General features: G+C 44.3%; 1 protein-coding gene across 1 annotated transcript in view; it reads right to left on the bottom strand.

Moving 5' to 3' along the window:
• The window catches only part of LOC121580997 (cadherin-2), a 98,537-nt gene that overhangs the window by 33,561 nt on the left and 51,471 nt on the right, over positions 1–13,505 (bottom strand). The window contains exon 3 of the mRNA XM_041896274.2: positions 3,199–3,419. Within this exon, the coding sequence (XP_041752208.2) occupies positions 3,199–3,419 (221 nt within the window). The remainder of the gene's footprint in view (positions 1–3,198; positions 3,420–13,505) is intronic.

The following is a 13,505-nucleotide window of genomic DNA, read 5'->3' as shown; positions in this document are numbered from 1 at the left end:
ATATAGAAGTCAATCAGAGATTTGATTACTACCATGTCATCAAGGCCAAAGCCACAACTGTCAATACAGTTCAGTCAATCACATTGACAAACACCACTGACATTGACATCAATTGTCAATCAGAGACTAGGCCCACCCTTCTAAAAAGCACATTTTTTAGTTAAAAGCTACTGTGGCCAAGCCCCTTGTTTATCTGCCCTGGACATGTGTGCATTTCTCTTTAAATGAGCAACACGGGTGACTAATTATGTCATTAGAATCACATACCTGCAGGAGTCACTATGGTAAATGAGCATCAGTGGCTAACGATGCTGTTTTCAAAACCATCGCTAAATCATCCCCTGTAAAATTTTAAACCTCCGCTGCTGCACTCACACTAACTAGACATAACTCTCAACAGTTTTAATCTGGAGGCTTATAAAAGAAGGCACTCGCCTTTTATGTGGTGGTTTCGGAGAGGTGCTTTTGAAATGGGCTACTTGTGTAGCTAATTTGTCCTGTATATGACTGGAGGAAGAGACAATGTATTTTCAGACGGTGTCTTTGTTGAACAAAGAGGCTCATTGTACTGTACTTAGAGGCATTCATTAACAATGAAAGTCCACAACGTAAGATCAGACAACGCTGACTTCAATAATTCAACCTAAAACAGCTCACTCACACCGGTGCAAATTGGGTTGAGAGAGAGAGAAAGAGAGAGAGGGCTGAAAGAGAGAGCAAGAGAGAGAGAGAGAGAGAGAGAGAGAGAGAGAGAGAGAGAGAGAGAGAGAGAGAGAGAGAGAGAGAGAGAGAGAGAGAGAGAGAGAGAGAGAGAGAGAGAGAGAGAGAGAGAGAGAGAGAGAGAAAGCCTCCCAAAGAGCTTAAATGTGAGTCTGTGCTGTCTTGCCAATTAACACCATTCCAGCTAACGAGAAAGAAAGACTGTCACAGATTATGGCAGTTCAATTGAACAGGAATACATAATTGAGTACTGAGTATGAGGTGAAAAATACAAACACAGCCGTTTGAGTCTCGTTTCTCCTCATCTCCCTGTTCTCTCTCTCTCCGTCACACACTTGATTACATCACCACATCACACGGCCACTCTCATCTACAGCCAATCACAATGTTGACTAATGAGCACATGGTCAAGCGTTAGCGATGTCTGTCAAGCCCAGCGGAACACTGACTGAATGGCGGCTCTTTAAAGCCTAGAGATAGATGATGTCTGTCCTTTGAATCACATTTACATAAGTATTCAGACACTCAGTACTTTGTTGAAGCACCTTTGGCAGCGATTACAGCCTCGAGTCTTCTTGGGTATGACGTTACAAGCTTGGACACCTGTATTTGGGGAGTTTTTCCCATTCTTCTCTGGAGATCCTCTCAAGCTTTGTCAGTTTGGATGGGGAGCGTCGCTGCACAGCGGACATTCCGGACATTCAGAGACTTGTCCCAAAGCCACTCCTGTGTTGTCTTGGCTGTGTGCGTGGGGTTGTTGTCCTGTTGGAAGGTGAACCTTCGCCCCAGTCTGAGGTCCTGAGCGCTCTGGAGCAGATTTCATCAAGGATCTGTCTGTACTTCGCTCCATTCATCTTTCCCTCGATCCTGACTAGTCTCCCAGTCCCTGCCGCTGAAAAACATCCCCACAGCATGACGCTGCCACCAACATGCTTCACCGTAGGGATGATGCCAGGTTTCCTCCAGACATGACGCTTGGCATTCAGGCCAAAGAGTTCAATCTTGGTTTCATCATACCAGAGAATCTTGTTTCTCATGGTCTGAGAGTCCTTTAGGTGCCTTTTGGCAAAATCCAAGCGGGCTGTCATGTACCTTTTACTGAGGAGTGGCTTCCGTCTGGCCACTCTACCATAAAGGCCTGATTGGTGGAGTGCTGCAGAGATGGTTGTCCTTCTGGAATGTTCTCCCATCTCCACAGAGGAACTCTGGAGCTCTGTCAGAGTGACCATCGGGTTCTTGGTCACCTCCCTGACCAAGGCCCTTCTCCCTTGATTGCTCAGTTTGGTCGGGCGGCCAGCTCTAGGAAGAGTCTTGGTGCTTCCAAACTTCTTCCATTTAAGAATGATAGAGGTCACTGTGTTCTTGGTGACCTTCAATGCTGCAGACATTTTTTTGGTACCCTTCCCCAGATCTGTGCTTCGACACAATCCTGTCTCGGAGCTCGATGGACAATTCCTTCGACCTCATGTCTTGGTTTTTGCCCTGGCATGCACTGTCAACTGTGGGGCCTTATAAAGACAGGTGTGTGCCTTTCCAAATCACATTCAATCAATTGAATTTACCACAGGTGGACTCCAATTAAGTTGTAGAAACATCTCAAGGATGATCAATGGAAACAGGATACACCTGAGCTCAATTTCGAGTCTCATAAAAAAGGGTCTGAATACTTATGTAAATAGGGTATTTCTGTTTTTTTATTTTTAATACATTTGCAAAAATTTATAAAAACCTGTTTTTGCTTTGTCATTATGGGGTATTGTGTGTAGATTGATGAGGACATTTTTTTATTGAATACATTTGAGAATAAGGCTGTAACGTAACAAAATGTGGAAAAAGGGAAGGGGTCTGTCCCCTCCCCTAATTGAAGTAAACTAATGGACAACAACACTTAGGCTTCAACTTCCAGCTTATACACACTATATACATTTTACGGACACTTACATTTTCCATTAGTTATCTTTAGTTTTTAGTTCCATCCTTCAGCTACACTCAACCCCTCCCAACTATCTCTTAAGACCATCCAGTTTTTATTTCTATTTGCCATATATTTTTCAATTGTGCTGTGATGTTTCTACAGATAGTAAATGAAGGATAAACATTATTATATTATTGATCGATTGACTATGACCTTTCAGATCACCCAGCAGTGCTATTTGCAGAGTTAACTCCAGGTAAATGCTGCAATTCTTCAGCTATTCCTGAACCTTCGACCAAAAACAAGCTACATATGGACTGTACCAAAACATTACGTTTTAATTAGCGAGCATCCATTCAGTCTCCCGGAACATCTGCTACAATTTAGGGAACAAATCATCTGTTTATGCTCCAGCGTGGCTAATGAGCGGAATTGGATGCAACGGCGGTATCCGAATTGAAACATTCCACATTCCCCAATGCTACCGGAAGTCACAAATAAACAATAAATATTAGAGAGAGAGGGGGTAGGAGGGAGGATGCATGTGGAGGTGTTGGACGTACCTGCTGAATCTGGCCTACAGGGGGCGTCAGTCTCACTTGGGTCTGCCATTGCTGCTGATTGGTCTCGTCCCTGGCTACGATCACTAGGGGCACTGCCCGGAGGGTGGACAAGGTCAAAGGCCTGAGGGCGTAGACGACCCCGTCAGCATCTATCCGGAAGTTGGACGGGTTACTGCACTCGAACCGCACCAGCCCACCTTGGCCGCAGTTCACAAACTTCACTGTAAGAGAGGGAGAGGGGAAACAGAACATGAGATTGAAGCTGAGGCAACCAGGGAGAGAGAGACAGAAAGACAGCGAATAGACACTCACACAGACAGACGGACATCCAGACTTCTCCCACACCACTCACAGACTGTGTGGTATAGTCCACAAAGGTTCTCCAATTCCTCCTAAAACTCATGCATAAGTTATGTCAAGCTGCGCCCTAAAGGTATTGTTCAAAACAGGTGTGGTAGAGAGAGGGAAGGAGAAAGAGAGAGAGAAAAGAGAAAAGTAAAGAAAGCAAAAGGGGAGATGTGCACCCCTGAAGGGCACTTGCTGAATGTGAGTCTGTTAGATGACTGAATGTAATGTAAATGTTGAGAGGCTTCACCGCAAATAGATTGTATGTTTTAATATTCCCAAAAAAGAAGAAGAAATAAGAAGAGGAAAAAGAAAGAAAGCTAAAATACCAAAACATTGCATTTTAAAACTGTTGTGCCAATTAGACTTTGGCTAAATGAACTGTTGTGTCTGGGTAAATAGAAGCATCAGCTTCAATAAATAAGAGAATAATTATTTAAATGGGTTCTAGACTTTTTCCTTATTGCTTTTAGCTCAAGTCGTTGCACGGTAGCTTTTTCCCCAATGACAAAAGCGGATGCTTCGCCGTGGTCGGCTAGCGATCCCAACTCTCAGGGAGTGAGAAGTGTGTGATGTTTATTTCATAAGTGAGTACACATACACACATACACGTACACACACACACACACACACACACACACAGCTGCAGTGACACACACATACATGGCTCCGGGGAGCTCTAGTACACAGTCCCAGAGCGCTTCAGTGGCAGTGGTCTGACATCGGTTCATGTTACAGGTGAGTGACAGTGCATCTCAAACACCCCACCTGCACACACACACACAGACTCACGTACACAAAAATCTATGCACACGCACACACACATACACATACACACACACTTCAATATTCCAGTACCTATTCAGTGCCTCCTGACAGCTCTGTTTTCTGTAGCGGTGATAGAGAACAGAACACAGCCTACAGATAATTCTGAAACTCCTTCAAGCTAAAGAGATAAGACGTAAAGATATCACTTCTATGGAGGCTGTGCCGATGCCATTTTGAATTATTAAACCAGATGTGGAATGACTTTACAAAAGCCTTGAAGAAGGGCATCTAATCTCCCATTCTTGTGTTACCTTGATGACAGAGAGAGCTATAGAGAGCTGTGACTTCAGAGGGTCTTTACGTTGGAGGCACAGCAGTGTGAGGTAACGCGTCACATGTGGAGGGAGGGAGGCTGAGCCCTGGCTCTGAACAGGAACTAAGGTTTAACCCCAGGCCCTATTGACTGGGTGCTGTGCAAGGATGTTGGTGTAAAAAGCTAGGTGCTACTATTTTTATTTTGCACACTCGCACAAACACACACACATACAGTACACACACACACTGAAATACAATTCACTACCTACTAATAACCTTTCTGTGACATAGAGAATTAACACTGTCTTGCTAGTTGAACTAAAGCCTTTTGTTTTCGCTTGCTTCCGGCTCTCAACATAATACACAAAATGTACCAGTTCCTTTCTATTCCAGAACATAAAGCACAATGGCTAAACCACCACAGCAGGAGATAGAGCAATTTTCCCAATGGCAAAGTATTGTGAAATTCTGAAAATTGGGCAAAGCATAAAGAGAGGGGAAAAAAACATTCGCTTAGTCAGACTGATGATTTTCACAGTGGACACAAAGGTATCCAGTGGAGTGTACCTTACCGAATTAACCACCATGTCCTCGCCAAAAGCGGACAGAAATACAGGCTTTTTTTTTTAAGGACATAATGTTCACATCTTTTTCAAAAACCTGAAAACAGAGGTGAGGAGAGAGAGACCTAGAGATAAGCCGAGAGAAGAGAAAAAAAAAAAAGAGGGTTACAATTAATAAATACTGTACAAGCACCTAGTCCTGTTGGGAGAAACATTTGAAAGGACCCTGGATGCAACCCATTACATTGTGCTAGACAGATAAAGCATCGCATCTGCCAACAAAGCCACAGCACGGTACACTGGTCTGCTGCTCCTGAGGAATTGCCATTCATCTAAATATTGATGAAAAGCACACATAGGTGTCTCAGAGAGTGGCTCAGCATTGTGGGGGGAAAAAGCAAAGAGTAAACACTCTATGTAATGAAGATATACAAGATACAACGGGAGGAGAATCTATACTGGAACCAAATGCACCACAGGCCTATATATTGACCATCTGCACACTGCACAGAGCTTTTGTTCAAGCATCCTCATCCAATTAGTTTTTTAAAATCTTTGAACCTGGAAAAGCAGACTTCAGAGCGCTAAGTGACCTTGGTTAGCTGAAGGTGTTTCCTTCCAGCCATCCGTCTGTAATTTCAAAGCCTTCAGGCAATCAACTCAACAGCAGTAGTCCGGCTGATGCTCAGACACATAGGCAGAATACAGAGAGAAGTGTCAGAATGGCTCAGCTCACAATGACAGCTTCTCGAAGGTCTGCTGAGTGGATGAGACTTGAGAGACATAACATACTGTATCATTAAAGGGAGAGGTGAGACAATCTAATTCACACGCTCTATTGCTAATGAGATATATTGATTGGCTCGCTGAAACGCTCTGTTTGTTGTGGTCTATAGGATCAAAGAGATGATAAGAACATGATTAGTGTTAATATTGCTTCATCTTAATGATCATTTATGGGGCTGGTCCTGGCTAGCTGCTGAGCTGAGCCTGGTCGGTCGCTCCCAATTTAATTACAAACAAGGCTGCAATGTTGCACCCTGTGTGTGTGAGGATGTACAGTGTGTGTGTGTCTGGGTGTGTGTAATACCATGGGTTAGCCCAGTGTTTCCCAAACTCGGTCCTGGGGACCCCAAAGGGTGCACGTTTTGGTTTTTGCCCTAAAGCTTGATGATTAGTTGATTATTTGAATAAGCTGTGTAGTGCTAGGGCAAAAACCAAAATGTTGGGACCCTTGGGGCCCCGAGGACCGAGTTTGGGAAACCCTGGGTTAGCCTGTATTTGACTGCAGTAGTTTCCCTGTGAGCCTTTGTGGCACTGAGGCCTGTTGTTGGGATGCTGAGCTCTAGTTCTCTAGCTCAGTCTGAGATTTGGCCATGTGAACACCTCTGGGAGGCCCTTCAGCAACCAGGCGCCATGGCAATCGCTGTGCAAATTCCCAGCAGGCAGCACAAATTCCAATAATAATGAATGGGGATGTCCAGCATGAGTCTATTCATTTATCAGCCCGAAGCTCCCATAGCCTATAGGAGACAGGAGCAGCATTTACTAACCCTGGATGTTCCAGTTTATCTATATCTAGATTTATCGGCTCCCCGAGGTATAACGAAACTTAAAGAGATCCTCGCTGACAACACCACCACCACCACGCCCTATTAGACATGTCGTCATGGCCACAGGGCCAGGGAGATAAAGGTCTTTGGTTTGGACAGAAACGCCGATGCAGCAGAGAGAGGGGTATATACTGCTGCTGCTGGGGGGGAAGAAAACAGGCCAGTCAGCAGAAAGGCCAGTCCAACTAATGCCCCACGCCGGGGCCCAAAATTACCTCCGACTCAACGAGCCCATTCACAGGCTTATAGAAACCCCCGCAGCTGACTAGCAACACAAAAAAAAAAACAGCTAACCTCCTCAAAGTGCCACTCTTTTGTCTGTCTCCATCACGTGGTGCTGCTAACAGACTGGCACAAATACAGAGAGGAGACAGAGAGAGGAGACAGAGAGAGAGAGAGAGAGAGAGAGAGAGAGAGAGAGAGAGAGAGAGAGAGAGAGAGAGAGAGAGAGAGAGAGAGAGAGAGAGAGAGCGAGAGAGCGAGAGAGAGATACATCATTTGCTTAATTTGCAGCGTCCCAGAGAACTGTCACACGGGACAGCCGTTTTTTTAAGACTTAAAATATCTAATTCTCATGCAGCCTACCTCACAGTGGGAACATATAACGAGGTCGTCTGTGGTAGCCTAACGTCGAGACAGTACATAAAATGTTCCATAGTTTATACCTTTTTATGCCTGTCTGCCAATCCAGTATAGTGGCACTAAGTTAGTAAAAAGCCGGTCCCTGTAATGTGCTGTAAATGTGGCAAGACTGAGCACCACGTCATTTAGTTTGTCCTCCAGCTGGTGATGTCACTGACAGGCATAAAATACTCAGCATAGGTGTTTCATCAGTCGCCTGGCAGAAATGCAGACCCCGGCGAATGCTCCAAAGGCAATCCAAGCGGCAAATGCCAGGACGCCACTGATAAAAATGCATTTTCACGAACACAGATCACCAAATCTAGTTCATGCTCTAACTCTGGGCCTAGCTGGCTGCATTGGAGATGAGACAATGCAATATATCACATAGGCTCCAAATGAGCTGTGCTCAGTGGAACATCCATGCAAGAGGACGTTGTTTACAAGATGGTGGCTAAGCTGAAACTCAGCCAGGTCACACGCCGGTGCCTCAATTAAAGTGCTAAGAAAGCCACTCTATAGAAAAATGAAATGGTGTCTAAATGAATAAATGGCAATTTGAGATCTAGTTTGAGATCACAAAACATCTATTTTCTGAAATGAAATTAGGACTTTCTGCTATTGCACCCTTCACAATATTATGTCCTATAATTGTCAAATTATTATATAAAAAGTGAAAGGAACACCATACTGATGCTTTTAAAGTATCATAGCTTGATACTACCCATACATATGCATGCCTGTGTACTTCATTCCCCTGTAGGTGGTGTTTAAGCTTTTACTCTGAGTAAATGTTCTAAACCCTCAAGGTTAATAAGGCATTTTAGCTGGTTAGCCTATAGCTTCTTTTGTCAAACCTTTTTTTCCATCTTAAGAATCTAAAACCCATTCATTCTGCAGAGATTAGGCTCTAGCAGCAATGTCCTTGCGCTGAGTATAAGGGAACTATTGAGGGAAAGTAAACAGTTTACAGTTGATGTCTGGATGTTGGAATGACAAGGCTGGGCTTTGCCAGACCGGGCCTTGCTTGAAGGGGTTTTACTAATGCAAAGCACTTCAAACACCACAGAGAGCCATGTGTTTAAGGCTCTGCCTAAAATATGTACAGGATTTGCATGAAAGAAACATGGAGAAATGTCGACTTGCCCCACTAATTTCTGCAAAATAAACTTGTGAAGAAGGAAAAGGCTATCAAAGTCACACGGGCTACGCTATAGGCAGCAGCCTTACTTATGTTGACCAACTCCCACGACAATTATGTGTTATTGCAGAAGACGTTGCCCCCTCCTGAAACTGAGGCTTCAATTAAAGGATGAAAACACACTACCAAATTGCATTGATACCACCTTTCTTTACCATGCACGCCCACACTGGCACAAACACACACAGAGACACAACCAGCACAAGCAGCATCATCATAACAGCTAGCAGCAATATCCTATGCAGGTCCCTTTCAATCTCAGATAGACTGACCTATGGGTTCTCTGGATATGCTAAACGGACCCCTTGCCCTGAGGGAATAAAACAGTCTTGTTCCATAAATGAGATTCTCTCCTGTTCTCCTTTCTCTTTACACTTAGCATTTCTCTCACGTCAGCACATGACCATTTGCTCTCCCGGGGGCCAGCGGGCTTGTCTGACAGTCATTGTATTGGGAGGACAATAACAAGGTAAGCAGATCGACTCCCCGCCAGTGCCCAACAGTCACCTCCATTTCCTTCACAGAGAGGGAGATGCAGCTAGCTTCTCTGGATCTGGCCCATTAAGGTACAAAGGCCCTGTGTTGTTTGGTCGAACCTGGAAAATTAGCCTTAGCTATCTCCATTGGGTTATCATCATCAAATAAGGGCCTTTCATTCTCATTTCATTCTCATTGACTTGGGGTGTTTTTCTGTACGGTATCAGAAGGATGTTAGCTGTTGTGTGCTAATTGCTGTGTTCTATCGCTAGAATGTAGAAATTAGCCTTAGTCATCTCCTTTCTCGTTTATCATCATATGAGGACCTCTTATTATGAAGGCTGAAGAGCTTTTGAAGAGCTTTTAGTAACTGAATGAAATGCTGCCTCTTAGCTGCTGTTAGAGGAAGAATGTTCTGAAAGGTCTAAACGGGTTAGTGTGAAAAGAGATACCACATATTCAGATGTTCAATAGTCTTTGTTGGGTAAATGAGATGATTCTAGTGTGTTTTTGGTGTCACAGGAGCCTAGCCTAGCGTCTAGCTGGATTACTGTGTCATTGGAGCCAAGAGCTGATAACGGCTAAGCTACATCCTTCTTTACTTATCAGCAACATAGCTACTGGGATTTGGGTTCTGCGAGCAGAGCGATCAGGACAGCCACTTGATATAGCGTCTCAGGCTTTAGGAGGGTATTAAACTGATTAACAGGGTGTCAAATAGCTCTCTACAGCTCTTTATGAAGACTTTAGCATAGCTAGCTACAAGCTAACTCCATGCTAATACATACAGGTGAATAGAGAGTATCAGATCAACATGATAATATGATATTCATTTGAACTGCTAGGGAGCTAACACTTCTTAACACTGTCTTTCACTCTGCTTAGTTGTGTCCTGAGTTTCTTCTGACCACGTGAAACGGTCATATCATGTGTTGAAGGAAAAATACCCACTTCTTTGAAGGAGATCACCAGCAGCAGCACATAACCTCGAGCATATTTCACACCTTCTTCACTTTCTCTGAGATCAAAGGGAGATAATGAAAACCTATTTCTTTGAAGAATTAACATTTTGGTTTTAACTGTAAACCTTGATGGGGCTAACGGAGGGGTCAGTGTGTGTGTCCATATAAAACCGTTGTAACCTCTCCTCCTCCCGTTGGGATCTGACTGTAGTTGGCTGGGCTGGCAATGCCCAGACTCCTCCGGACAACGTTAAACCAACGTTTTTTGAAATAAAACAGTTGAACTTTGTGTCTATAACAGACGTCCTTTAACCTCACCCTCCCCCTCTCATAAAGGTCATTCAATTTTAATTGTGCTCTTCCCTTGGTCAATTTTAAACTGCTGAATTTTTAATTTTTTTCCCCCCACTTTTATTTAACCAGGTAAGCCAGTTGAGAACAAGTTCTCATTTACAACTGCGACCTGGCCAAGATAAAGCAAAACAGTGCGATAAAAACAACAACAACACAGAGTTACATATGGAATAAACAAAACGTACAGTCAATAACACAATAGAAAATCTATATACAGTGTGTGCAAAAGTAGTAAGTTATGGAGGTAAGGCAATAAATAGGCCATAGTGCAAAATAATTACAATTTAGTATTAACACTGGAGTGATATATGTGCAGAAGATGGTGTGCAAATAGAGATACTGGGGTGCAAATGAGCAAAATAAATAACAATGTAAATAACAATATGGGGATGAGGTAGTTGGGGGGACTAATTACAGATGGGCTGTGTACAGGTGCAGTGATCGGTAAGCTGCTCTGACAACTGATGCTTAAAGTTAGTGAGGGAGATAAGTGTCTCCAGCTTCAGAGATCTTTGCAGTTCGTTCCAGTCATTTGCAGCAGAGAACTGGAAGGAATGGCGGCCAAAGGAGGTGTTGGCTTTGGGGATGACCAGTGAGATATACCTGCTGGAACGCATACTATGGGTGGGTGTTGCTATGGTGACCAATGATCTAAGATAAGGCGGGGATTTGCCTAGAAGTGATTTATAGATGACCTGGAGCCAGTGGGTTTGGCAACGAATATGTAGTGAGGGCTAGCCAACGAGAGAATACAGGTCACAATGGTGGGTAGTATATGGGACTTTGGTGACAAAACGGATGGCACTGTGATAGACTACATCCAATTTGCTGAGTAGAGTGTTGGAAGCTATTTTGTAAATGACATCGCCTAAGTCAAGGATCGGTAGGATAGTCAGTTTTACGAGGGCATGTTTAGCAGCATGAGTGAAGGAGGCTTTGTTGCGAAATAGGGAGCCAATTCTAGATTTAACTTTGGATTGGAGATGCTTAATGTGAGTCTGGGAGGAGAGTTTATGGTCTAACCAGACACCTAGGTATTTGTAGTTGTCCACATATTCTAAGTCAGACCTGCCGAGAGTAGTGATTCTAGTCGGGTGGGCGGGTGCAAGCAGCGTTCGATTGAAGAGCATGCATTTAGTTTTAGTAGCGTTTAAGAGCAGTTGGAGGCCACGGAAGGAGTGTTGTATGGCATTGAAGCTCGTTTGGAGGTTTGTTAACACAGTGTCCAGTGAAGGGCCAGATGTAAACAAAATGGTGTCGTCTGCGTAGAGGTGGATCTGAGAGTCACCAGCAGCAAGAGCGACATCATTGATATACACAGAGAATAGAGTCGGCCCGAGAATTGAACCCTGTGGCACCCCCATAGAGACTGCCAGAGGTCCAGACAACAGGCCCTACAATTTGACACATTGAACTCTATCTGAGAAGTAGTTGGTGAACCAGGCGAGGCAGTCATTTGAGAAACCAAGGCTATTTAGTCTGCCAATAAGAATGCGGTGATTGACAGAGTCAAAAGCCTTGGCCAGGTCGATGAAGACGGCTGCACAGTACTGTCCTTTATCGATCGCGGTTATTATATCGTTTAGGACCTTGAGCGTGGCTGAGGTGCACCCACGACAAGCTCGGAAACCAGATTGCATAGCGTAGAAGGTACGGTGGGATTCGAAATGGTCAGTGATCTGTTTGTTAACTTGGCTTTCAAATTTTCGAAAGAAAGGGTCCAGATTGTCTAGCCCAGCTGATTTGTAGGGGTCCAGATTTAGCAGCTCTTTCAGGACATCAGCTATCTAAATTTGTGGGAGGGCAAAGTTGCAGCAGAGGGTGCAGAGCTGGTGGCCGGGGTAGGGGTAGCCAGGTGGAAAGCATGGCCAGCCGTAGCAAAATACTTATTGAAATTCTTGATTATCGTAGATTTATCAGTGGTGACAGTGTTTCCTAGCCTCAGTGCAGTGGGTAGCTGGGAGGAGGCGCTATTTTTCTCCATGGACTTTACAGTATCCCAAATCTTTTTGGAGTTAGGGCTACAGGATGCACATTTCTGTTTGAAAAAGCTAGCCTTTGCTTTCCTAACTGATTGTGTATATTGGTTCCTGACTTCCCTGAACAGTTGCATATCGCGGGGGCTGTTCGATGCTAATGCAGTACGCCACAGGATGTTTTTGTGCTGGTCAAGGGCAGTCAAGTCTGGGGTGAACCAGGGGCTATATCTGTTCTTAGTTCTGCATTTTTTGAATGGGGCATGCTTATTTATTCAAAAGCACTTTTGAAGAACATCCAGGCATCCTCTACTGACAGAATGAGGTCAATGTCGCTGAAGTGTTTTAGGGAGCGTTTGACAGTGACCCATTACGGACGCAGGCAATGAGGCAGTGATCTCTGAGATCCTGGTTGAAGACAGCGGAGGTGTATTTAGAGGGTAAATTAGTCAGGATGATATCTATGAGGGTGCCCATGTTTACGGATTTAGGGTTGTACCTGGTAGGTTCCTTGATAATTTGTGTGAGATTGAGGGCATCTAGTTTAGATTGTAGGACGGCCGGGGTGTTAAGCATATCCCAGTTAGATCACCAAACAGTACAAACTCTGAGGATAGATGGGGGGCAAGCAATTCACATATGGTGTCCAGGGCACAACTGGAGGCTGAGGGGGGTCTGTAGCAAGCGGCAACAGTGAGAGACTTATTTCTGGAAAGGTGGATTTTTAGAAGTAGAAGCTCAAACTGTTTGGGCACAGACCTGGATAGTATGATAGAGCTCTGCAGGCTCTGGTACATCTCTACAGTAGGTTGCAACTCCGCCCCCTTTGGCAGTTCTATCTAGACGGAAAATGTTGTAGTTCGGGATGGAAATTTCTGCATTTTTGGTGGCCTTCCTAAGCCAATATTCAGACACTGCTAGAACATCAGGGTTAGCAGAGTGTGCTAACGCAGTGAATAACTCGAACTTGGGAAGGAGGCTTCTGATGTTAACATGCAAGAAACCAAGGCTTTTACGGTTACAGAAGTCAACAAATGATAGCACCTGGGGGGTAGGAGTGATACTGGGGGCTACAGGGCTTGGGTTAACATCTACATCACCAGAGGAACAGA

This window comes from Coregonus clupeaformis, chromosome 14 (assembly GCF_020615455.1).
Source record: "Coregonus clupeaformis isolate EN_2021a chromosome 14, ASM2061545v1, whole genome shotgun sequence".
NCBI classification, from domain to species: domain Eukaryota; kingdom Metazoa; phylum Chordata; class Actinopteri; order Salmoniformes; family Salmonidae; genus Coregonus; species Coregonus clupeaformis.
This window is presented reverse-complemented; position numbering and strand designations above follow the sequence as displayed.